Source organism: Lissotriton helveticus, chromosome 4_1 (assembly GCF_964261635.1).
Source record: "Lissotriton helveticus chromosome 4_1, aLisHel1.1, whole genome shotgun sequence".
Taxonomy (NCBI): domain Eukaryota; kingdom Metazoa; phylum Chordata; class Amphibia; order Caudata; family Salamandridae; genus Lissotriton; species Lissotriton helveticus.
The window spans coordinates 290,517,919-290,545,264 of record NC_136063.1 but is presented as its reverse complement, the minus strand read 5'-3'; the positions used below and the strand labels follow the sequence as shown (position 1 = coordinate 290,545,264).

The 27,346-nt window shown below is 43.9% G+C and overlaps 1 protein-coding gene across 1 annotated transcript in view; it reads left to right on the top strand.

Moving 5' to 3' along the window:
* NDUFB9 (NADH:ubiquinone oxidoreductase subunit B9) overlaps window positions 1–26,443 on the top strand; it is a 47,973-nt gene extending 21,530 nt beyond the window's left edge. The window contains exons 2-4 of the mRNA XM_078686791.1: window positions 6,438–6,630; window positions 24,734–24,847; window positions 26,171–26,443. Of these exons, the coding sequence (XP_078542917.1) occupies window positions 6,438–6,630; window positions 24,734–24,847; window positions 26,171–26,302 (439 nt within the window). The 3' untranslated portion in view covers window positions 26,303–26,443. The remainder of the gene's footprint in view (window positions 1–6,437; window positions 6,631–24,733; window positions 24,848–26,170) is intronic.
* Window positions 26,444–27,346: the final 903 nt, after the last annotated feature.

The following is a 27,346-nucleotide window of genomic DNA, read 5'->3' as shown; positions in this document are numbered from 1 at the left end:
GATGCGACGAAGGCTCGCTTCTCTTGCGTTGCGAGGATTTCAGCTGTGGCGGTGACAGGCTTCTTCTCGATGCATTGCGCTTCCAGCGGCACGCAAGTGACTGGAGTCAGAATTCCCAGCAAGGAAATTCAGGAGGGAGCTGGAGGTGAAGTCTTTTGTCCCTGAGACTTCAGCAGGAGGCAAGCACAGTTCAAGCCCTTGGAGAATATTCTGTAGATGAAAGTCCTTTACAAAGTTCCTTCTCCTTTCCCTTGGCAATGAAGCAACCACTGCAGGTCAACCCAGCAAACAGCACACTGGCAGAGGGGCAGTCCAAACTCCTGCAGCTTCCTTGGTTCTCCTCCTTGGCAGAAAGGTTTCTTGTTCCAGAAGTGATCTAATTTCTTGGGATCAGGGTCCCAACATTTATACCCCAAAATCCTTTGTTCTCTGAAGGCAGAGAGGCCTCTGCCTAGTTCAAACCAGTTCCTGAGCACTTTGTTTACATGACTCTCTTCTTCCTTTCACTGTGCAGGGCAGAGACATCAGCCGCCCCACAGGAGGTGGAGCCAGCACAGGGGAGGGAAGATGCAGCTCTGGAGCACTCTGTTGACCTGATTCCTCCTCCCCTTTCACAGTGCAGGGCAGAGACATCGGGGGTTGGAGCCAGCATTGTTGAGGGAAGGCCCAGCCCTATTCAGGTCCCAAGTGCAACTCCTCACTCCTATCTAGATGCAGATCTCTCTATTCACCACTGGGCTGCCCCAGCCTGTCTCCGGGAATCCCCCAGCCCTGTCACTCACAAACCCAGACAAGGAATACACAACCCAGCAGAGGCAGGCTCAAATGGTTAGGCAAGCAAATGCCTGCTTTCTAAAAGTGGTATTTGCAAACACAGAATAGTAAAATAAACTTTACTAAAAGATGTATTTTATTATTCTGAGTTCAGGCATACTAAATTCTAATTTCCACCATGTTCCCTGAGTCAGTTAGGATTATAAGAATGTAATAATCTAACTGCCCATTCTGACCTATGAGAACAGGTAGCCTTCAATAGTGAAAAACAAAAATGGCTGTAATTCACTATTAGAACATGCTACACACATCAGGCCATGTCCTACCTTATACTTACAATGCACCCTGCCCTTGGGCCTACCATAGGGGTGTCTAATATGAAGCAAAGGGAAGGTTTAGGGACTGGCAAGTGGGTGCACTTGGCCAAGTCGACATGGCAGTGCTAGTCTGCACACAGGCCTTGCAATGGCAGGTCTGAGACACACTTTACAAGCTGCTTCTATGGGTGGCACAACCAATGTTGCAAGCCCACCAGCAGCATTTGACTTACAAGCCCTGGGCCCACATGGTGCACTGTACTAGGGGCTGACAGATAAATCAACCCAATCATGGAATAACCAATTAGTACATTAATTCAACATAGGGAGCACTTGCACTGTGGCACTGATTAGCAGTGGCACAGTGCCCAAAGCATAAATCCAGCAAAAACATATAAAAACAGAGGAGGCAATCCGTCAAAAATGGAAGGGAGACTCATGCCAATGATGTGAGGTCTAACACTTTGCTATACAATAGCATTAGCAAAGCAAATGGCTTTAATTTAATCAAAGGCGAGACATATTGCATTTTCAATGCAAATTGCAAAGACAAACTAAAATGTCTCAGGCAGTACAAGCGTGGCACTTCTTCATGACAAATAAAATGGATAGCAAATCACACAGAATGTGTGACATTTTGTCTGACATGTCACATTACAAGTTTGGTTACTATCTCGAGCACAATTTTAAGAACAGACGTCTGCGTTTTCGCTTGGATGTAAGCTTTATCACAAGAGGAAAGAGGACAGCTTGACATTTTTATTTATTTTACATAACACGAAAACCACCTGAAATTTTCTGGGCGCTTTACATGAGCACCAGGTATATTACATAAGGTGGCGTTCATTTTTTTGGGCACTTTTTTTCTTCAGTTTTATAAAGCGCGAACTAGACCTGAAGGTTATGGATCTCTTTACAGGTGCACCAATAACCTTACACACGGACAGATTCATGTTTTAGGCACTAGGAGATTGAGTGATTTTCCCAGAATCACAGAATGTTGAGCCGATGTCGAGATTGGAACCTGGTTTCTCAGTTCCCAAGTCCTACGGTAGTTCTGGCCTTATGCCACATCCTCCTCAAAATGAAAATGACTTGGCAGCATTTTCAGTGTAGTGTTCGTGTTCACCAGCGTCTCTCTCTTCAAACTAAGACATGCATTTACAGACCTCTAAAAACAAGGACACTTGAAATTATTTTCTTTTTCCATGTGGACCCTCCTTTAAATCCACTCGACACCCTACTAACATGGCCGCAGTGTATCCCTGGTGACTGCTTTTCATGTATGGCCACTTCCTTCGCACGCTTTTAGTTTTACCCTGCAGTCTGCGACACGCTCTCAGGGCTCACTTGAGCTGCAGCGCACATCGGTCCACTCAATGCGAGAGCCATACATCAAGCCCCAGGCTAAAGTTCGCTTTAGATAGCACGGACTGTTTTTATTATTTTATTTAGTACCTGCGAGTCTGGAGAAGCCGCTAGCACGATAGAACGAAGAAAAGAGACGAGACGTCCTCCTCCACGAGGCAAGGAATGCAGCCATGATCCCAACCTATCATGGACCAAAGAGAACGACACTAGAAAGTAACGATGTAAGCGTGGCGCGCACAGACCGGAGATGTGCACGCGTATGGTGCGAGCAGGAGTTGTGATAACGCCGCGAGATGTATGCGTGCACACCTCCTTTCTTGCCATACGCGTGCACATGTCCTGTCCCCCTTCCAGACTCAAGTCGATAACAACAGATCTCGCTAGTGACAGCGCTTCGGGCTGCGTTGCTAGGCAAGACCTAAAAAAATTGTACCAAAAGTACTTAAAAAACAATACAGCAGACCAGATATGTTAAGTTTTAGACAAGATGTACAGACAGATATGTTTCCTGTGAAAAACTAGTCACACGCATTGATGCTTAAAATAGACATCTTGATTTGGGGTGGGTGCAAGTCATTTAAAATTAATTGCCAGTCAGTTCAGATGGCTTTCTTCAGGACCAAAAATATGGATGTAACTAGATCCGTATGCTGTAACCACCATGCGGTATTTGTGTAGTTAGTCAGTTTTGTGAACTAAGCTCATTCACATTTCTTTTGTCGTTGCATGCCACACATTACAAACCATACTGAGTGTAAGCCTAGTTTTTTGAAGCAGAGTCTCACTTCTTGGAACACCGGTTAAATGCAAAGTGCGAGTCTCACTTCTTTGAACAAAGCCTCGCATCCGTGCCTTAACTAATAGAGGTTTCATAACGTACAATAGTGCATTTCCCACTGATTCACTATGACTTTTCATTTGTGTGTGTTATTTGAAATGTTGGTACCGGAAGGTGAAAGACACAGATGGGAGGAGGGAAGTTGGGCTGTATGTATTGCTGTATTAGTCTTAATGCTTATAAGGTCCCAAAGGCGAGACCTATTGGCTATGCCAATGCTTGCTAAATATTGGCACAGTCTGCACCCCCTTCCCGGAGGGTGGGGATCACCCCCTCTGAAGCAATAGCATTGGAGAGCACATTAATTTAGGGAACCCATGTCCTTGGATCGAACTTGAAAACATCAGCTGGGATTTTGTCAAGACCTGGCACTGTCCCACGCTTAAAAGAGGCCAGTTCACGCTCCGTCTCCTCCAAAGGGGAGATTACCGGATACTGCATCTGGTTCGATCTGCTGGGCACACCCCCACCATCAAGTTGGCTCTCACCAGTCACAGCAGGGGCATACAATCTCCCAAACCTAAATCGCTTAAACCTATGCTGTAACCACCATGCGCCATTTGTGTTGTTAGTCAGTTTAGGCTTGTTTACCCAAATTCCCTTCACTTCTGCTGACTAAAGACCAGAACGTTTTTTTGGTCATTGTTAACTGTGACATCCAATAGGTCCGCCCACATATCCTTGTCCCATTCTAGATCGGTTGCCCTCACAATCGCCCAGTAATTATTTACCCTACATTCCCTGATGGCTTGGGTGTCCCCTCTTTTTATAGCCTGCAAGAGGTCTACCTTGGCCTTTTTGCACTGGTCATTAAATCACCCCCTTCGTGCTTTAGGAGCCCACTGACCCCTTTTGGTTAAAACACTTCTCAGTTTGTCAAAGACCACAAGGTGCTCGGCCAGAACCAAGTGATTGTTTCTCAATTCACATACATTCTCTCCATGTGGGTAGCCAAAATTGAGTATAGGCCCCAACTTGGTACGGCGAGGCACTTACTACTTCCCATCTCACATTCCTTTTGTTGTTTGTAGCTACAACGTACCCATGACCCTTGTCCACAATTGTGTCTCTTGAAATGGTCATTGACATTTTTATCCTTATCAGTGGGTTGTGGTCACTCTCTTCTCTTTCCACAGCAATCATATCATGCATTGTGCTCCACATTGTTAGATCTAGGAAGATATAATCAATTGTTCTCTGGAATGTCCATCTTCTAAAGGTCAGTGTGAGAAGTTTATCTGATAAAGAGCATCCGTTACATGCCCTAATACCATGGACAATAGCAAGGTCTATAACCTGGAGCGCTGCTCTTGAAAGGGGCCTTCATTTGGAGAGGACTAGATCTGGTATTCCCTACACAAGGTTCTTGTCTTTAGTCAAATCACTAACCAAGCTACTTGGCTCGAAAGTCATGTTAAAATCCCCAGCTATGAACATCTGGTGGGGAATTACATACTCTCCAAGTACTCTATTCAAAAGGTGTAGTATTTGAGATTCCTGCCTATGGCTAGTACGTCTGTTATAAAAGTTTGAGCATGAAGGGAGCTAAGTTGGGCCCTGTCAATAACAGCGCTTGGACTTCGAGGGAAGTCCGGTGGAGGGGCATGTATATGTAAGGGAGAGTGACCCATACCAACACAAAAAGCTTGCCTCAGGGGCGCCCAGCACTTGATTTATTCGCCAGGATGTAGTAGTTTCTAATTCCACACCTACTCACCTGCTTAACTGCCCATGTTTCATGAAATAGACAGATGTCATAATTGTCCACAAAAGCGCCCCAATCTAGAGCTCCTATCTTGCCCCTGATACCTACAATATTCCAGCTTAACAGGAGAGTCTAGGGAGAAACAGAGCTAGGTTGACACGATGGGGCCATGCACTAATTTCTCCTTGAATTTTCTACATGGGGCAGAGACATTTCTGGCCCGGCAACACCCAGATCAATCGCATCACCCTTAATATCCAGGAGCCTATCTACACAGCAACCTTAGTGGGGTAGACATTGCTTCTATGATTTCTGTGCTCTCCCTCCCATTTATTTTGGGGCCATCCAGATTTATGGGGAGTCAATCAACTTCTGCTAGAGGAGAAGGAGGATATACTGTAGAAAAAGTGCTGCATGGGCCAGCAACTGCCCCCTGGGATCTACTATGGTGTCATGTTCTTAGCAACTGCCAATCCAGGCCCTTCCTTTCACTATAGTGCTGGCAAAATAAAGCCAGGGGTTGCACAATAATGTTGGATCCCAACTGGTTTGAGCGTGCACTTGAGGTAAGTAACCAGCGGACGATTGCTTGGTCCCAAACGTTTACAATAGCACAATCACCCCCTTGAGAGCCCCCGGTGTACCATTTAGTGCCTTTGTCTTCTGGCAGCCCTCGGTGCAGTGGGTAGAGTGTGATTGTTCTGGTCCTATATAAGGAGGGCAGGAAGTAGATGGTGATAGCCTGCTGGTGGGACTTTCACTTGCAGGTGATAGGCGGCCCTCGACCAAGTCAATATCCTTGTTGATTAAGCCCTCTACTCTTTGATTTAACCCATCCATGGTTGTGTTCAACCCAGTCTTCGTTCCACATTCTCCCAGCCTCCACTTCCCCATCTTGGACCCAAATGGTGAAGGGTTCTACTACTGTGCCCTGACCCGAGTGTACGTACAGTGATTAGAGGCAAAGGGCAAGGCGGCGAGACAGTTGGATAGGCACGGGTACAACAAGAGTTCGGTTAGGGACAACAAACCCCCAGGACTCTGCGGTCCATGCCGTAGGAGTCTTCACAGCGCTTTAAGCGCATCAGGCGGCAACAGGAGGTGACTGTAAGCAAGCCCCTCCTCTTGGGTCAGCGTACTTCTGGTCTGTGTGGTCCAGGGTCCACGACAACAAATCCCCAGCACTCTGCATGATTTTCAGTCTTACCCCCTATGCAATGGCACAAATTATGATGGGAGATTCTGTAAGCATTCAGAGTATTGAAGTCCCTTTAAAGTTTCCTATTCAATTGCAGCCACTTTCCAAAAAAAAGAGGATTCATCAGATGCATAATGTCTTAAATTGGGAGTAGGGAGAATGGAAGCTATGCAGCCTACCTATTGGTGAACATTTTGTAAATGCCCAGTCCTCTAAAGTTTGCTTTAATTGCAGAGATGAGTTTCGGTTTCAAGCATGTCTGCTGAGAGCACGCTTTGAGGAGAACAAGAATGAAAAGGACATGGTGAAAGCTACTAAGCTTTTAATGGCCGGTGAATTCGAATTTTGGGAGAAACAGCACACTCAGCCCTATATCTTTCCTGATTCTCCAGGGGGAACATCTTATGAACGCTACGACTGCTACAAGGTGAGCAATAAGTGGAGAGGGCTTTTGTATGTATTTATCACCCCTCCAGATGCAGTGCCAGAGATCATGCCTCTTTATCCACAGACCTGCATAAGTTTGGGATCAGGCCAGGAACCTGATAAATCCTTGTTTTCAAGACTTTATTTACTGTAAATTTGTATTTTAAAAGGCCTTCCTTGTGTCTCAGTTTGACATAATTCTCCAATGTTTGTCTGCATTAAAGTTCTATCCTTGTGGCGACTTGAGATTTAAAAATAAATACAAACTATTTAATGAATATGCTCTATCTATTCTTACTATTTTACATTTGACTAATGGTTAAATCATGGTTGACCACACGGTTTGAATAAGAGTTCCTTTCAGCGGGTACACAGGGTCTGGTTTTTGCTACACGTGACATTCAAGCAGTCTTTGTTACCATGGTTTCCTTATCTTCAGTTTTACCCACCTTTCACCCTAGGTATTATGAATACTGCACCTAGTGTCTCTTCTACCTACCTCAAGTATTATAACACATTTGGATCATAAAGTGAATACAAATGCTGTTTTTTTTTTCCTTCTTTTTTGAAACTTTAAAAAACACATTTGACCTACCTTAACTTGTTTTGTTCAAAGCTACTAGTCTATGTTTAGGTCGAACGTGGGCACAGCATGCGCTACTCTGCGAGGCATGCTACATGTATTGAGGTAGTGATTTGAAGCTCCGCCCACGTTTTTCATTGGCTTGTCATTGTCCACTGTGAATTGTTGCTGTTCATTGGTCCAAAGGCTTACTAGTCCCGCTTCAGTACCGCCTTGTTTCCTTTTGTAACCTCCCATAGCGACCCCCCCCTTACGTGTCTTGTTGCTCGGTACGCTTTAATTGCAGCCTCCAAGCACTATTTTCTCAAAGGACACGCTCTCTCCTAATGCTTTTGCATGCATTTGCAATGTAATAGGTCTCACATATGCAAGAGTTTATGATATTGGCATTGTAAATGACAATGTCTTTTATTTATCGGTTTTAAAAACCACACACAAAGGCATTGTCATTTACAGTGCCAATACTTCAAACTAGCATAAATGCGAGACCTATTGCATTGCAAATGCTTGTTTTTGATGTAAACAGAGCAGCTGAAGAAACTATATAAAGCTTGAAGCCCTGTACAAACACAAACAGGTTCACCAGTCATGCTATTGTACTCCTCTCGATTCCAGTCCTTGAGTTGACTTTTGGGCAAATAGGATTTCAGGTTGTCTGCCTCCCAAAAAATATTTATTCACTTAGTTGAGTTGTTTTCTGCTGCTATGCAGCCAATCTGGAGTGATTTTTGACTAGAAGTGTCAGTCTTGTAAGTTCAATACTTCTTTATTGCTTCTAGCTGCAGCCACAAACTCCTGCTGCCAGCCTGGTCAACTCTCCTGGTAGTAACTGTCGCAGACAGATGCTACCATGGAGATGGAACTAATTCTTAAAAGATTACAGCACATCCCCTTTACAGAGAAATCAAATAAGAAAAGAAAGAAAGAGAAGGAGAAAAGAAAGGAAAAAATAACTTGTAACTCTTAAAACATCAAAACTGAAACCAACCATGTGAACAAGAATTGAGTCAACAAAACATTTAGAATCAGTATAACCATTACGATAAGAATGAAATTTGATCCATCTCAGGTAAAGAATTAAAAATAATACAATTCAGAACAATCATACCTTTTCACCAACCGAGACATGCTCCATTTTCCACCATCATGCACAGTAACCACAATTCTGTACACAGCAGTGATGACAAAAGGTCCCATATATCCACTAACACCCTTCATGTGCCATCGTGGTCCTATAATGAGCACCCACTCACCGACTTTCCATGATGTGACTTTGGTAGATTTTTTAACATTAAACCTTCGTTTGTACTTACTCTGATAAGACTTAATTTTATCACTCACCTCTTCCTCATTCAAAACAGGACTTTCATTGGGAGGTAACCACCCAGGATTTAGTTTGGTTAATGCAACTCTCCCTCTAAGCACTTGAAAAGGTGATTTTTGCAATATACTATTAAATGCTGTGAGGTGAGCCCACCAGGTGTCCCTTAAAATCCCCTTATGAGGAACTCTCAGCTCCACCGCTCTTTGTACACATGCTTTAACCACTCTGTTCATGCGCTCCACCAGGCCATTGGCCTGAGGAGCATAAAGAGCAGTTGTCTGGTGTACAATGCCATAGTCCTTTAAAAAACTCATGCATTTCTTGAGAAACAAACTTTACTCCGTTGTCCGTGATTAAGAATTTGGGAATACCTTCAGTAGCAAATTCATCCTTAAAGTCCATGACCACTCTTGTGTTAACCGAAATCCCACACTTGGTGGTGACCCATTTGGATGAGTATTCAACCAAGAGAAGCACAAATCTGTCTGCTGGGTTTAACAACTCAAAAGGTCCCATTAAATCTAATCCCAACTTGATCCAAGGTTCACGTGGCACAAAAAGCACACTCATAACACCCACTAACCACCTTTTCAACTTGACTATCCATCTTTGGCCACCAATATCTCTCCCGGAGTCTGGACTTTGTTAGACTCCTTCCCAGATGTCCCTCATGAGCCAGGTTTATTAGTTTTGCCCTGAGAGCATCAGGTGGAATCACTCTTTCTCCACGCATGAGTTGGCCCTGGCAAAGAGTGAGCTCATTTCGGATGGACCAAAAAGGAAGTAGATCAGAGTCTAGCTTGCTATGGTCTGGCCATCCTTTTTTTTTTTTTTTGTTTTTTTTTTTTTTTTGCAGAGTTTTATATAGCGCGAACTAGACCTGAACCGAATCAGGTATCAGAGCGCTTTACATATCACCAGTTACGTTACATGAGGACACACATTCATTTTTTTAGGCACGGGGAGATTAAGTGATTTGCCCAGAATCACAGGAGGTTTTAGCGTCGTTACCGAGACTCGAACCCAGATCCCCAGGACCGAGGTCGAGCACCCTAGCCGTTAGGCCAACTCAATCACAAAACGCGTCACAGAAGGAAATAAGGGATCAGCTAACTTGCAGCTTTCCCACTCACTCTTGAACAGCAGACTCCATGACCCAATTGACATTACAGTGTCAAAATCGACAGTATTCTCAACATATTCAATCTGTAATCTAGACAAGCAATCTGCTGCTTTGCTGGCAGCACCAGGAAGAAACTCCACTCGAAAATTGTATTCCTCTAAACCTCACTGAAACGTTTAAGTCTTGGAGTAAGCCTTTCACTTTCTGTGCAAGGCAATACTTGTAATAAAGGGCGCTGATCAGACCTTACTAGGAAAGGAATTCCCCACCGATAAAATTTAAAATGCTTTATGGCCCACATAATGGCCAAAGCCTCCCTCTCAATACATGAATATTGTTATTCAAGCTTCTTCAAAGCTCTTGAGGCAAATGCAACCACTTTCTCCTCACCACAATCTACCTGCGAGAGTACAGCTCCAAGGCCACACAGATTGGCACCTGTGGTTAAGACAGTCTTCTTCTTGGAATCAAAATGGCCTAGAGTAGGCACTTTACTAATAGCAGACTTAATGTAATTGAAAGCTGATGCACATTCAGGTGACCAATCAAAACGTGTTCCCTTCCTTAGAAGAATTCTGATGGGTTCAACAATTGAGGAAAAACCCTGAATGAATTTTGAGTAAAACTCAGCGAGACCTAGAAAAAACCTTACTTGCTCTTTATCTATTGGGGCAGGAGCATCAACGATACTCTTTGCAGATCAAGTTTTGGTTGGATGCCCTCCCCAGATATGACATGGCCTAAGTATGTGACTGAAGACACACTAATTCTGCACTTTGCTCGATTTACTGTTAAACCTTTTTCAGCTAGTCTTTGTAAAGTAAGTCTTAAAACTGTGTCCTGCTCGGAATCGTCTTTTCCATTAACTAAAATATCGTCCTGAAAGAACATAATGTTATGAACATCTTTTAGAACCATCATCATAATGCGTTGGAAACAGGCAGGCGCAGAGGCCAATCCAAATGGCATCCTGATGAAACGGAAAGCCCTCAGTGGTGTTCCCTTCCTTAGAAGAATTCTGATGGGTTCAACAATTGAGGAAAAACCCTGAATGAATTTTGAGTAAAACTCAGCGAGACCTAGAAAAAACCTTACTTGCTCTTTATCTATTGGGGCAGGAGCATCAACGATACTCTTTGCAGATCAAGTTTTGGTTGGATGCCCTCCCCAGATATGACATGGCCTAAGTATGTGACTGAAGACACACTAATTCTGCACTTTGCTCGATTTACTGTTAAACCTTTTTCAGCTAGTCTTTGTAAAGTAAGTCTTAAAACTGTGTCCTGCTCGGAATCGTCTTTTCCATAAACTAAAATATCGTCCTGAAAGAACATAATGTTATGAACATCTTTTAGAACCATCATCATAATGCGTTGGAAACAGGCAGCCGCAGAGGCCAATCCAAATGGCATCCTGATGAAACGGAAAGCCCCCAGTGGTGTTACGAAAGATGTTGGGTGTCTGGAATTTGGATGGAGGGGAACTTGGTGGTATGCTGAGGATAAGTCCAAATACAGTAAAGACCCTTGCACCACCAAGCATATTGATCGATTCAGAGATATTAGGAAGTGGTTGACGACCAACCCATATCAAATTGCTGAGGCTTCTCAAGTCAACACACATCCTAATACTCTTCCCTCCATCCTTGGGTGCCAAAACCACTGGGGCCAACCATTCGGAGGATTCAATTTCCTCGATAACACCTTGCATAACAAGTTTTTTAAGTTCACATCTTAATGGTTCTAACATCATGTTCGGAACTTTCCTAACCTTGTGCACTACAGATGTAGCATTTTGTTTAAGAACAATACGATGTTGAAAATCTTTGAGAAGACCTAAACTGTCTGAGAAAACTACTTGTGGAAATTCATCAAGAAACTTATTAGAAGAGATATTTTGATATACCAACATGACTTGTTCGGAAGGAAAGTGAGCATTGGGATTAAAAAAATTTCCTAAGCCCCTTTGGTGTCTACAACCCAGGAGGTTATCACCACGTTTGGCGACATAAACCTTCCCAATGGTGTCTCTTCCTTTGAAGTGGATTTTCATAATGGCATATCCAATGACGTCAATACGTGAGCCACCATAACTGACTGGGTTTATTTATTTCATTTATTTTTGAGATTTTTATTGCGCGACAATTACCCAAAGGTGTCTCGGCGCATATGACTATTCAGAAGGACCAATACCCAGAAGCCTTACTGGTTGAATAACCATGTTTTAAGAAGCTTACGAAAGCTGACAAGGTTCGGAGCTGTTTTAATAGTCAGAGGGAGGGCATTCCATAGCTTAGGTGTTGCTACCATGAAACGCCTATCCCCCCAGGTCACAGTTCTGGTTCGGGGAACTGGGAGCAAACAAATGTTTGCGGATCTGAGCTGTCTTTTAGGGCTGTAAATCTGAAAGGCCTCTATCAGAAACCTGGGGCCCATGTCGTGGATAGCCTTGTAAGCAATACAGAGGGCCTTGAACTTGATACGATTTTCCACTTTAAGCCAGTGGAGGTGACGAATGGCTATGGTGGTCGGATGACGTTGGGGAATGCCTAGCAGAATTCTCGCTGCCACGTTCTGTATGGACTGAAGTTTATTTAGGACTTGTTTCTGAGTGTTAAGAAAAAGGGCGTTCCCATAGTCCATCTTAGAGAATACCAACGTGGTAATAAGGGTTTTTCCTGCAGAAGTCGGAAGATAGGGCATGAGTTTCTTGATTTTCTTTAAGATAAAAAAAGCAGATGAAACAACTTTGTTTACGTGGTGATTGAAAGACAGCTTATTGTCGAAGATAACTCCCAGGTTTCTGACCTTGGCAACCGGGACAGGTGGGGGACCCATCTGACTGGGCCACCAGATGGATGACCAATCCGGGACAAGGTTGCCAAAGGTCATAACCTCGGTCTTATCCGAGTTGAGCTTCAGACAATTCGTAGACATCCAGGAGCAGACCGCAAGCATTGCTTCCTGGAATTTTGCTGCCACCACTGGACCATCCTTGTGCACCGCCAGGACTAATTGGGTGTCGTCTGCATACGATGTCAGACGCAACCCATGGGCTTTTATCACCCTCGCTAAGTCCGTCACATAGATGTTGAATAGGGTCGGACTTAGCGAGGAGCCCTGGGGAACCCCACAGGGGAGCGCAAAGACGGGGGAGTAGAAGTTGCCCAATTTCACTGTCTGCGTTCGACTAGCCAGGAAAGATGAGATGAGATCTCTGGCCAGGCCGACAACCCCCAAGGCTGCGACACGGTCGATCAGAATAGCGTGATCGACCGTGTCGAAAGCCGCGGACAAGTCCAGAAGGATAAGGGCTGCCGCTCCTCCTTGGTCCATGATGGACCTAATCTCATCAGAGGCTTTTATTAGTGCAGTCTCGGTCCCATAGCCCTTCCTGAACCCAAACTGAGTATCATCAAGGAGATGGTGCGAGTCGATGAACTCTGAAAGCTGTTGGTTCATCAGTGTTTCACATATTTTGGCCGGGAAGGGGAGGCCAGCAATCGGTCTATAATTGGCCGAAACTGTGAGATCCAGCGACGACTTTTTCAACAGAGGCTTGATGACCGCATTCTTCCAGACCTCTGGGTAGATACCTGTTTGAAAGATGGTGTTGCAGATATCTGTGAGAGGAGAGGAGATTGCCTTGTTTATAGCACTCATCATTACAGGGGGACAGGGGTCAAGAGGGGAGCCCGACTTAGTAGCAGCAATGAGCCTGCTGATCTGGTCCTTAGTGACGGGATGGAAGGAAGGGAAGGCAGTGTGACAGATGGATAATTCAGAGCCTGGCTCCGTAGCTTCCCATCTAAGGTTCCCAGAGAAGGATGAGTAGATGTTGGCGACCTTAGTGGAAAAAAAAGAGGCCAGTGAATTGCACAGTATTTGTGAAGGTTCGATCCCTGAACCTGAAGGGGGGATGGAAAGAGTCTTCACCACTAAGAACAATTCCCTAGCAAAGTTCTCGGCAGTCTCAATTTGGGCGGAAAAGAAGGCACTTTTTTGAGCAACGATGGCCTTTTTATATATTGAGAGAGCATCTTTGTAGGATTGCTTGGCCACCGGGCAGTACGGCTTTCGCCAACGCCTCTCCAGGTTCCGGCAATGCTGCCGATGGAGCCTAAGCTCCTCAGTGTACCATTGTGCTGAGGGAGAGGTTCTGTTGGGGAGAACAAATTTCTCCGGGGCCACCTGATTAGCTGCATTCCGGATCCAGTCCTGGAATTTAGAGGATAATACATCAGGATTATCGGATCCTGTGTAGGGAGAGGAGGCTAAAATATCCGCAAATCGGGGGATGTCTGCATTTTTCCATGCCCGTATTCCTATCCTAACTCGATGTTTGGGTTGGGGGGGATTAATGGCACGGGTTTGTATGGTGAAAATGATGGCCCTATGATCAGACCATACTAGTGGTAGTGCATCCACCACGGTGATATCGGGGTTGTTGGTGAACATGCCGTCCAACGTATGCCCGGCTTGATGGGTAGAGCCCTTCACTAACTGTTGCAGTCCCATGATCTGCAAATCTGCAGTGAGCTGTGCAGTGTCATTGTTATCCTGATCTTCAAGGGGAAAATTAAAATCGCCCAAGATCATATACTCGGGTGATCCTATGATGTGCTCATTAAGTTCAGGGAGTGTGGCTAAGAAAGAGCTGCGGGGGCAAGGGGGTCGATACAGAAGGATCCCTTTTAGAGCCTGTTTATGGTTTAAGTTAATGGCAAAGGTAGCAGCTTCACAGTTTGAACACTGGATAGGGTCAAGTTTAGAGCGATATGTGTCCCTGTAAATAATGGCTAACCCACCGCCTCTTCCTATGGTTCTGTCATGCCTGGCCACACTGTAGCCTTCCGGGCTAGCTAGACAGAAGTCTGGTCCCGAGGCAGCATCCCCCCCAGGTTTCCGTGACAAAAAGAATGTCCAGGTCCTGGCTAAGGATACATTCCCTAATCTATAAGCTATGACTGGGGAGAGAGCGAGTGTTAATAAGTGCTGCCCGATATTGGCGCTTGTGTGGCGCTTCAAAGCTGTGGCAGAGAGAGACACGCGATGCACGGGGGGGTACAGTGCTTAGATAGGCTGGGTCGGGGCAGTTTGAAGGTACACCCAGGGCACGGGACAGGAGTGTAGGCCACATTGGTAGGGGGGGCCTAGCTGTACATTGTCTACCGGTGAGACCTGGATTCAGATCCCTCAATTGGGCGGGAGTGTAACAACATAAAAGACCAGAAGTGTGAGGGGCAGTAGTGCCAGGGGGGGTGGCCATAGGCCCGATCGCGGCGCGGACGGGCGCAGACAGGCTTGTCTTAGGCGCGCGCCTGCTGCGCTCGTCCGCTGCGCATCCTGGTTAGCGAGGGCTATATAGCTGCCTCTCGTGAAGTGTCTGAGAGGCTAGAGCGCGTCCCGACCCGTCCCAAGATGGCGGCTGGGCTCGTGGGCGGCTCTGAGAGGGTGGTGCAAATAGCGAACACTGACTGAATAAAAACACAGTAAGTTTGACATCTAAAAATACACACGTATTAAATCACAGTGTAAAAGGAATAGCAGCAAAGTGTCAGTGTTCTGGAATATATATCGCAGCAAAGTGGGTATCGATATCTATATCTATTTCAGGCGATCAGCAAGTAATCTGCTAAAAAAGTACAAGCAATGTGCATGGGTCCCAAATAACAATCAAATGAGCCCAGCGCTCGTTCAGCCTATATAGCTGCCTCTCGTGAAGTGTCTGAGAGGCTAGAGCGCGTCCCGACCCGTCCCAAGATGGCGGCTGGGCTCGTGGGCGGCTCTGAGAGGGTGGTGCAAATAGCGCGAACACGGACTGAATAAAAACACAGTAAGTTTGACAAATCTAAAAATACACACGTATTAAATCACAGTGTAAAAGGAATAGCAGCAAAGTGTCAGTGTTCTGGAATATATATCGCAGCAAAGTGGGTATCGATATCTATATCTATTTCAGGCGATCAGCAAGTAATCTGCTAAAAAAAGTACAAGCGATGTGCATGGGTCCCAAATAACAATCAGATGTCCGGAGCAGAAAGTTCCACCTCAGGAAAAGTCTTGTCCCAAAGTTAATTCTTAAGCCTTGTAAAAGGAGAACCAGAGTCAGCTAGGACGACAAATAACTTCTCTCCAATCACAACATCGCATTCGGGCATGCTGAAGAGATCGGCATCCACTAAGCCGTCTCCTCGTACACTCAACATCGTTGTCCTAGAAGGAACAATTGTTTCTGTGTTTTCATGCCCATTGTCCAATGTGTGCACTTTGCCTCCAGATTTGCATACTCTGGCGTAATGGCCCTTAATGCCACATTTGTGACATTTGGTATTCCTTGCAAAGCACTGTGGATAATTAGAAGAATGATTACTAACCACTTCTGTAGCACTTCGTTCTTGAAAAGTCTGTTGAAGTTCCGGGCTTTGGTCCACGAAGCACTTTGGAAACATTATCAACAGTTTCTTGAGTGTGGCCAGGAAGTACGCTCTTTGGGATTAGTTCATGGATGCTGCTGGGTGTAGGAACCTCAGCCGCAACATTTTTATGAGCTTTCATTTCTTTGACCCAACCAGAGGTGTTTTCCATGTCCTCAACAATGGCTACGGCTTACTTGAGAGATTCATTTTTTGATAAAAGTTTCTGTTGCACTCCAGAACTATTTGTGCATCTGACCAGTTGGTCCCATATCAGTGAGTGAGATCGCCAAATTCACAAGTGCGTGCAAGTGTTTTCAAGTAAGCTATGTAATTACCAACTTTTTCGTTAACTTCTTGGGCTCTCATTAAGAATTTGTCTTTCTAAAACTACGTTTAAGAAATACATAAATATTTTCCCAACATTTTCATGGACATGTCAAAAACATCAGAAGGTTCACCACTACCTTCACCAACTGGAATACCATCAATGCTCTCATAAATATAGCATCCTTCTATTCCCAAATCGTGAAGAAAAATGGCTTGTTTTATATGAGCAGAACATTTTTCTCCACCAATTGCAACCAAATAAGAGTCAAATAGTAATTTCCACCTTTTTCAGGGTAAAAGGGGTTCACCTTTCTCACAAAGGAAAGGAGGTGGTTGACTCATCGAGGTAGCAGACATGGTAAGGAGTTAATATAGGTAAAAGAAAATATCCGAGGGAAAGGTCTGAGACCAAAAATAGAGTCAAGGCTTCACTAAAATATAATAGTTATTGAAAGAGAAAAAAAAATGGTATGTAGCATGTAAAGGTAATTCCTCTCTTTTGACGGTTGAGCCAAAGCTGTAAGACTTGGAAGGCAGACTGTTATACTGAAAGGTATAGCTTCACCAGGTGAAATATAAGCAATGGCAGCTTTTGTTTTGTCAGGTTAAATAGAAAACAGTACCTGTGAAAAGTGTCAAGAAACGATTATCGAGGTAAAAGAAAGCCGGTGAAATGCTCTGTGGCTGAATATTGCAGGCAGAGAAGCGCTCCGTACATGGTCGTCGTGGCAATGGTAAACAATAGTTGTGGCACGCACGCGTGATGACGCACCAATCATGTGATGACGAGCGTGAGGAGCAGCGCATCATCAAGTTGTGAGGAGTGCAACCGCTAAAGAAATCGGCAAAGTTGTTAAAATTGCAAAGATTCACTTCAGAGAAACCTAGAAAGTCAGGAGAAATAGGAACATGCACCGGAGGTTTTGTTGATACCTATCACAATCCTGGCAGCAAAGCTTGAGACATGTTACTTTTCAGTACCATATTCTGCTCCCCAGATTGGAACCGCCCTTACCTGTGACGTATGTGAAGAGCAGGTATATATTCATGTCATCCGCTGTATCATGAAGCTTTGGTGCCTTAGGGGATTTCATATGCAAAGCGATTGATACTTCTACAAACTTGACATACAAGTGATTATTGCCCACATAGGGCCCTATTAGCAATGGAATTTTGGAATACTTAAAGTAGTACTCCTGTAGTATGATTATGTACTCTTACAGACCTTTGTGAATTGTCCCCCAAACAACAAAAATTGGAATATTCATATACAATTAGTACAAATAGAAAGGACTGTGACCTCTTTGCACTTTTAATATTAGGGAGGTGGACGTTTCATAGCCAATACACTAAATTATGAAAGAGTACTACCTTACTACCCATCAATGCTTTTGTGAATCAGCCTCATAATTTATTTTACCCCCACTGATAAAGTGTCCCCAGAGATGCAACTATTAGCAGTCCTACGCTTTGCACTTTAGTAGGCTTGACCAATTATTTTCCATCGAAGATTTAACTGTTACGAGGTACTTTAATGTTACAGTCGCTAGTGAGGCAACAGCTGCTTGATTAACCATGGGAGCCAATGCTTTTTAAAAACGTTGTGCCGAGGGCAGTGCAGACCACTTTGGGAAAAGGAGGACTGCTGTCTTGAATTGAGATACTTGACTTTGTCATAAGAAGAGGTACAACCAGGTGGTTGTCATTTCTGGCACCCCTGTATTTCCATAAGAATCAGAGTTGTGTATCGAAAGAAGCTTGAAGAACTAAAATCAATCATAATGGCATCTTTTGCTATGCCGACTTTGGAGTGGATTTAATTCAACAGCTACAAATATTTGATCTGATAGTCTGACTCCAGGCCATGCATAGTTATTTGAAGTACGAGATTGACGTCTAGTTGTGATCCTGGCTAAGAAACATTAACAGAAATGGCACAATTGGTAGATTGTCATTAAAGGGGAAAGCAACTAAATCCCAGGGCTATTCTAACTTTTTATATAACATAAGGAATCAATCCATCTCAGATCTAAGCTGTAACAAAGGCTGTGATTGTGAGTACTAGTCTGAAGGATTAGTCTAATAATGAATTCTGAATCCTTCCGACTCAATGTCTTTTTAGCGGTTCTAGGTCACCTGCACTAAGTGTTGATGTTGCGCAACCAGGTCAGTACAGATAAGTGACGTTGATTCAAGTTTTTCAACATTCTACTCACCATCCATTTTTTTTAATTTTTTTAAGAGAGAGCCCAAGCTCTTCATAGTCTCATATAAGCATAGTTTGCGATCTGGTTCAGGCTTCTTCAGTTCAACAAAGACTAAATAGAGTTCCTTTGTGGCATCCAGGTCAAATTTGTCAATGTACTGGCTTGCAAGGTCTTTGCCTCAGACAGCCTAAATGTGAGGACGTGTAATGCTCCCGTCTTATACCTTTTTCCCAAGCACTTTAGAGAAAGATGAGAACCTGTGCGTAGTCTGTCTGTGTGTAAGGATTCTTCTCCCAGCTTCTTTAAATGGTATGGGGTGGCTACACAATCCATGCTGATATCTCTGGTCACAGTGGATGCAATTGCCTGATCTATGGGAATCGGCGTGGTCATGAGAGAGCATGCTTGATGTGATATAGTTTCTGTTCTGGGGTCAGTTTGGCCAGGATCATAGGTGTGACTTTCGATGGGCATCAGTTCTTTGTGGTGTAGGCTGATGGTTCACGGGAGAGTCTTAAATGGAAAAAGGCAACCCCTTGTGCTTTTGGTCTTTCCCATTCAGCGTCACTTCCACCAGCAGTGCCACAAGTGTTGGGGATACAGCCATCCACTCAGTATGCCTTAACAATAACTATGGCTTTTTCATCCTCGGTCAGGGAAGTTTCAACCGGAGTTCCTCAGGGCTCGACCTTGAGCCCTTTGCTTTTCAACATCTTTTTGACTCCGTTGATTTCCCTGGCCGAAGAGCTGGGTGCCAAAACCATGGCTTATGCTGACGACACCCAGCTTTTATTTACTTGGAAAATGCCTTGCAGCCGTGTTCACATGGCTGGCGCAGGCTAAACTCAAGTGTAATGAGGGGAAGTCAGAGATACTGCTGTACGGGCACTTTCCCCACTCTTTTCAGAATCTTTGTGGCCTCTGGACTTCCCCCGTCCACTGTCTGATGGTGGGCCTGCTAAGAACTTGGGAGTTTGGTTCGGGGAAGATCTCTAGTTTTTTGATCACATGAAGAGACTGACGGGTGTCTGTTTTGGTACACTCAAGTCACTGAGCAGGTTTTTTCCCATGTTACCGCAACCGGCTCGGGAGATGGTGGCTCGGTCCCTTATCTTGTCCCGCCTGGATTATTCTAACGCATTATTCATCGGTATCCCTGGCTACCTGATGAATAAACTTCAATTAATCCAGAACGCGGCGGCCAGACTCTGTTATACCCTACTTACTAGTATAACATGTGCTCTAGCCCTGATGCCTCCACCTGCTCAGCCAGAGTGTGAGTTGGTCATTGGAATGTTGGTGTGCATGTGATGCGTTGAATGCCTGGGTGTCTGAGTGGGATGAATGTGACAGTTAGAGATGGGCTGGGCAGCTAGGCAGGCTGCTCCTGGTGGGGCTGGTACCACACTAGGCTGGCTGGAGTCAAGACAGATGTAACCTGAACTGAAGATTTAATAAAGAAGACCTAAATGTACATCCTGGCTCCTGGTGTCTTTCTACATAGGCGACTGGCAGATTTGAACCCTAGAGACTCTTGGTACATCAAAGAAACTAAGGAACTACAAGTGTAACCAAGAGATCCTACAAGCAACTACTACTACAAAGAATGTATTTCCAGGCAAGCCAGCACCAGCCCCACCAGTGTCCTTCCAACGGACAGCCCCAAAGAAAAGTGTCACCAGCAACTGACGCTGTAGCCTGGGAATACTACAGCCATCAAAAGGATTACAGTGAGTTGGAGGAGTAGTTCAACTACAACCGCATTTGGTGTTCCAGCCACAAAAGGATTACAGTGAGTTGGAGGAGTAGTTCAACTACAACCGCATTTGGTGTTCCAGCCACAAAATGATTACAGTGAGTTGGTGGAGTAGTTCAACTACAGCCACATCTGGTGTTCCGGTCACATGGTAACGTACAAAGGTTTTTGTGAGTTGGATGGGTAGCCTCTCTACCACCAGGTGTTGGTGTTCCAGCCACATCGCGCAAATGTGTTTACCGTGTCTTTTAAGATTAAGACAATTTTAAAGTGATTTTTTCACAGTAGCTGACATTTAAAGTACTTCCAAGACTACAGAGAACTATATTGAAAAGTTGTGTCACAACGATCTCCCTTCAGTAGTAGCACAGTTGGACAATGTTTGAGGCCTGACAAGAATTTTAAACAAAGCGAGTGATGAGTATTTCAATCAAAAACTGTACATCTCTTGATAGTACGTGCTACTGATCTAGAGTCAATCTCTACATGAGGCTCCATGGACACTGCGCAGTGTGAGCTTTCACAAAAAGTAAGTTTTTCCTGTTACTTCAAGGGTGTTGCGCAGAATGTGACCTGCATGTACATTTGTACACGGGTAAGACTGTCTTACTTTGCTTGTGTGTGTGTCTGAGACCTGAAGGCAATGGACCAACCGTCACTACATACTGGAACTTCCACAGAGTTGCACATGAATGTGCGCAACCAGTTTTAAATGGTCTTTTCTATTTGTTTCTGCGTAAAGGATGTGTTTGTGACCGCATCTATAACATTTGTGCACTGCCTCTGATGTGCCTACGTGGTGATCTAATCTGTTAAAAGTGTCTACTACTTGAGCACACAACTTTGCACTTGGTCCTGCACAAGATTGGACACGTTGCTGTGACGTTTTACACATTGAGATTTCACACCGGTTTGTTGCGTGGTTTCATTGACAAACTCTAGTCAATTTCGATCTCTCACATTCAGTGCCACGACTTTGATTTTGGTCTACCCTGAGACCTGATTGCCTGTCCACTCTCTCAACTGCCGTTTTCATATTTTAAATGTAACGCTGCAGAGCTTTGCTCAGCGCGTGGGCTTACCTCTATTGTGAAGTCGTGCTGACGTTTGTCTCCTCATGGATCCAACGCTGTGGACTCCACGATCTTCTGTGCTGCTGAAGGACGTTCCGAGGTGCAAACGTGCCGAGAACCACTCAGCAGGGCGTGATACAGGATGCCGCCATTTTGAAATTGGCAGAGCATGCTGTCATACTTGTTCGTTCTGCCATTCTGCCAACCACGTCTTTATTAAAAATGTGGCAGTGTCAATAAAGTTTCTTTTGTGACAAAAAAACGGAAGGAAGTCACACGTACTCTTCCTCTTTTTGCTTCGTTGGAACCTTTGTGCACAAAACTCCACATCTGTACTGTTGCGTGTTTTTTTTTATTTTCATGACTAAACATTTGTACACTGTTATAGTGCAGCTGCAATCCGGATTCATTAAAGCTCCATCAAGACATACCTTTCCTGTAATTGGTAAAACATTCTTGTAACCGTTATCGGAGCATTTCTCCCGAGTGCATTGTAGGTTTATTCTAATTTGTGAAATCGTATTTTCACTGTGCTGTACAATGCTGTCATCTAGTGGCTATTTCTCAATTATCAGTTTCCAGTCCAGTATCTATGTAGCAATATTGAATGTTTTAATTCAATTATACCTTTACTGTTTTACAGTCTTGTATTATTTTGATTCGTTTTTCAATATTGCAATTTTTTTTAAATAAGTATTCCCTTACGTTAGGGATATGTAGTTTTCTTCGAAGGTATTCTATGCACTTCCCATGCCCCTACACAGGGGTGAACCCTTACTCCGGGTAAATGCTCTTGTACATTAAGGTTTACCCTACGTTGGGGTAAGTTTTGGATTTTTATTTCCAGTCTTACGATATATATACATTTATACCCTTACGCAGGGGTGGTAGTTTTGAATTGTTGCTGGGGTTAGGCCCTGCGTGCTTAAGATGGCTTAGTTTCCATAGTATTCTGTACCTAGGTTAACCCTTATTCTGGGTTGGGAAATGGACTTAGTCTCCATTTACAGTTGCGCGCAGTACCAAAGTACAGCCCTTCACGGGTGTCCATTCGGTGACGACCCATTTGGTTTTGTTTCCCTTAATCTTGGGATTGAAGTTGCAGGGTATTCTACCTTTAGCACTAGTCTATGTTAAACTCTTGGATATTTGTGTTATGGGGTCTTTTACCCTTTGCGTTTTAGTGCTTTACATTACAGTATATTATACTAAATGCTACGTACTAAAATATGTTTTAAAATTATTTTAAGGGGGATATTGGTATTCAAATGTATTTATCTTAACCATCCTTTCTTTACTTAATGGTTCGTTCTCCTGGATGTTTTGTCTTCATTGCTGCATCCTAGAGATTTGTACTATTATTGATTTTTCTTTGATGCTTTGTCCATTTGCTGCATCTTTGTGATTCGTTACATTATTCTACTTGTGCTTAGTTCTCTTGTTTCCTTTTTGTTTTTGTTTAAAGAAAAAGGGATAATGTTATACCCTACTTACTAGTATAACATGTACTCTAGCCCTGCTGCCTCTAGCTGCTCAGCCAGAGTGTGAGTTGGTCATTGGAATGTTGGTGTGCCTGTGATGCGTGGAATGCCTGGGTGTCTGAGTGGGATGAATGTGACAGTTAGAGATGGGCTGGGCAGCTAGGCAGGCTGCTCCTGGTGGGGCTGGTACCATACTAGGCTGGCTGGAGTCAAGACAGATGTAACCTGAACTGAAGATTTAATAAAGAAGACCTAAATGTACATCCTGGCTCCTGGTGTCTTTCTACATAGGACACAGCAGACTCCTTTTTAATATCTCCAAAAGAACTAGCGCAAGGTTTCATCTGCGCAAGCTCCACTGGCTTCCTGTGGCCCAGCAGGTGCAATTTAAGGCCTTCTCTCTGGCCCACAGAGCCTTGCATCACTCCGGCCCCTCCTATATCAAGAAGCGTGTGGCCTTTTACATCCCCCACCGCTCCTTACGCTCTGCTTCTCACCATCTGATGATTACTCCCCGATTCCGCCGCTCCAGGATGGGGGGTCAGTCACTTTCAGTTAGGGTTGCCATCCTCTGGAATAATCTTCCGGTACTGCTGCGCCACACTCAGGACTTCCGCATCTTTAAGAAATTACTCAAAACACATCTTTTTAATCAGACCACTTAACTGTTTTCTGCTCCCTGCCTGTAGCTCTCTCTGCGCCACAACACTTGTAAGCAATTGTGCGCGTTATAAATCACGTATAACATAACAGCTTCTGCCACAGCCACGCCTCACCCCTAGAGAGCTGAATGAGTGGGCCACCATCACAACAACTTCTTCATTTTCCATGACCACCACTCAAATCCTCACTAATGTTTGAATCCAGAAGTGCCACGACCTACTTGTGGCAAATATTCTAGAAAAATGAATGACAATTACTTTCGTCCATTGAGTCCTCCATGTTGTTTGATCTGGGCACTTGTTTCTGCCCATCCCATCTTCCACCTCCCTCTCTTCCTTGCAAGCACCCTGATGAAGGATGTTAAAAAAAAAAGGATTTCCCTTTTTAGGAGTGCCACTTTATAGTGAATGAGCTTACTCCTAATCGTCTCTGTTTTTGTTATATTCTCTAGAAAAGATAAATTTGTGGTTGTGTTCCCCTAACAGATAGTTCAGGCATTTCACAGTTGGGACTAAATAGTGTCCCTGGATATACAGAATGCATATTTTCCTGTACGGATCTGTCACTAAATATACCTGAGATTCATATTGGAGGAGGAGCATTACACTTTACTTTCCTCCCTTTACCTGCTATCAGTCTCCAGAGGGTGCATGACTCACAACAGTACAATATCTTATTGTACTCTGTGCAGCTGCATATATGGTTTATGCCATGCCATTTTTTACGTTTTATTTATTTTCATTTTTTAAACAAATGGAATTTTACTAAAAATAAATTCAACGGGTTACGTGTAATAAGAAAAAATCTAATTCAAGTGAATGCATCACTGTTGAGAGGAATTTCCATGTGTTAAGTAATTGTTGTTAACAACCTGTAAGGCAGTAAAAAGATTTCTTGTATGCCAGTTTTATTTTACTATGATAATAAACTCACATTTGACCTTTACACTAGTAAAAATGTATGTTTATCAGTAGAGTCGCTCTACTTAATGTCTAAACTGTTAAATATGACTGCTGAAAGGTTTAACTGGCTAATTTCCTTTCTTGTGTTACTGATTATCCCAAGGCATGCAGATATTATGCATCTCAGGACAGAACTACCAACTAGAACCCTTAATATTGTCTTAATCGCTTGCTTTGATTCTGACAGGTTCCAGAGTGGGCCTTAGATTACTGGCATCCTTCCGAGAAGGCGGTATATCCGGACTATTTTGCTAAAAGAGAAGCGTGGAAGAAGCTGCGGGCTGAGAGCTGGGATAAAGAGGTGCGTTTCATGAGCCAAGTTGATGCCAAATTGTTGTTAATGCTTTGGTAGGAAGCTGAACACCATAGACGTGAAAAAGTATCTGAACAACCAGTGCTCGCGTTGTGGGCGTTTAGTCTGTTGGTAAACAGTGGCCTTTTGTATAATGGAATATATGTTGAAATTATGATCCTTAGACGAGAGAGAGTGTATGTCCTGGCGCTATCTTGCAATTCATAAACGACTAAGGTTTTTACCTAACTGCTTGTGAATTGGTGCAAGTCATAGAAGCACACTGTCTATTTTTCAGTATTTTGTGTTGCAATTTCGGGATTCCTTTCTATAATTTTTATAAAATAAGCATATTTACAAGGTTGCTTGGGTTTTTTCCAAACGAAAGGAGCCCTTTATTCCGTCGTAAAAGGGCTTGAATAGTTCTGTACATGAAGCCAAAACTTAAATTAAGGCTAGACACAGCAAGTGTATGCTTTTAACTGTGACTAATGTTAACTCTTGTGTCGTTCTCGAGTGGCTGAGGTTTAGTAAGTGAGTAGACAACTCACGCTTCCAATCCGCTAAAAATCATTTGAAGTGACCTAAGGCTCCTGGTAGTGGCTAACCTCAGAGGGTTACTCCTCTGAGGACCTAGTGATTAAATAAACCATTTCTGTTATTTATGTACATCATTTACTATTCCTTATGATATTCGGGTTTAAGATCAGTAAATGCTATAGTTTTTGGTATCTTCCACCACCCCAGTATTATGCCTGCCCTTGAACATTCTATGGTTTGCCAGAATGTCAATGTGCTTCTGTCAGACCCTGACAGGAAAGCTTGATGAATAAATCCTTTCTTCAAATATAAGTGGGGTTTACTATTTATTTCACGAGTGAACAATTTAACAATTTGCTTAGATTGGAAAACATAGCTGAAAAGACAAATGCACTTGATTGCTTTCTTGCCCACGCACGCTATCAAAGTCACCAACATTAATTTTAAACTCATACACTGTGTTAACGTTATGGAAATATAAGATGTGTTTCTTCATTGACATCTGTTATCTTGTTGTGCATATTTGTTGCTTCTCGCTTTACTAAGCAACGTGAAGAACTAGGCTAGCATGGAGCATTTGCAATTACTTATTTATGAAAAAAAGAACTTTTTTTTAGCATTTTTCATTTGCAAAACAAATACAAGAAAATAGTGTTGGTCTGCATCAGATTGTCTTATAGTGGATTGTATTTGTGATTTCTGATCGTTAATACATATGCTGGTTCATGTATTAGGGCATCCATCTTGGAAAGAGTCTGCATGTATTTACCTCTTGGTTTTTGTCCATTTTAGGTTGCTCAGCTTCAAGCTGAAACTGATTCCTCTGGGCCCAAGTCTGAGGCTTTGCCACCAGCACGCAGGGAGGGCGATCTTCCACCTCTCTGGTGGGAGTATGTCACCAGACCTCGTGAACGTCCTAGTTAGAAGAAGGTGCACTGACTGATTGCTACATGCTCAGGACCTGTCCTGCAAAAGGGGTATACATATCACCGCTTATGTGCAGGATGACTTCTTCTTTATGGTTGAATAAATAAATACAGAGTTGAATAAAATACATCGACCTCATTCTCTGTTTGCCTAATATTGTGTTTGCAAATATCAACTAAGAATCTGCACATGCTGAAAGAGGTTTTCTACAACAGCCTGGAGAGTTCATGACCTGCCAATCAGTTGGGTGACCATGAGAAATCAGTCGTAGGATTCTCTTGTGCTTCATGACCGTCTGGATTCCATCCTTCACGGTCGCTCCCCCAGCTCTCCACTCGCTTCACAGAAGCCCTGTGCCAGTTGCCTGCCTTGCCTGCCCGGATTCCTGCTGAGTGCCATCCTGCTACAGCGCTTTCATCATCTAACTGCGCTTGGTATCGTTTCTACCCGCATTGCTTTTCAGACATAATAACATTAAGTTAGAGCGCTCGTTATCGCTAGTGTTCGCATTGCTACATTGTATCTAATTGTGTAAAGCGGCGATTGTGTTTGCCGGTAGAGCGTCTCTTTAGTTCCTTAGTAAAAAGAATCTTTTAGTGAAGCTCCGGCTGTGCCCCACTTTCAATTTCATTCTGGGCGGCCATTTCGACTTGTTTGTAGTTTCACCCGTGTCTCCTCCCAGACCACGCCTCCCAGCTGACCCTCCCACACACTGATACACCACACCAGTCCCGTCCTCTCTTTCCCTGTGACCGTCTGGATTCCATCCATCACGGTCGCTCCCCCAGCTCTCCACTCGTTTCACAGAAGCCCTGTGCAAATTGCCTGCCTTGCCTGCCCGGATTCCTGCTGAGTGCCATCCTGCTACAGCGCTTTCATCATCTAACTGCGCTTGGTATCGTTTCTACCCGCATTGCTTTTCAGACATAATAACATTAAGTTAGAGCGCTCGTTATCGCTAGTGTTCGCATTGCTACATTGTATCTAATTGTGTAAAGCGGCGATTGTGTTTGCCGGTAGAGCGTCTCTTTAGTTCCTTAG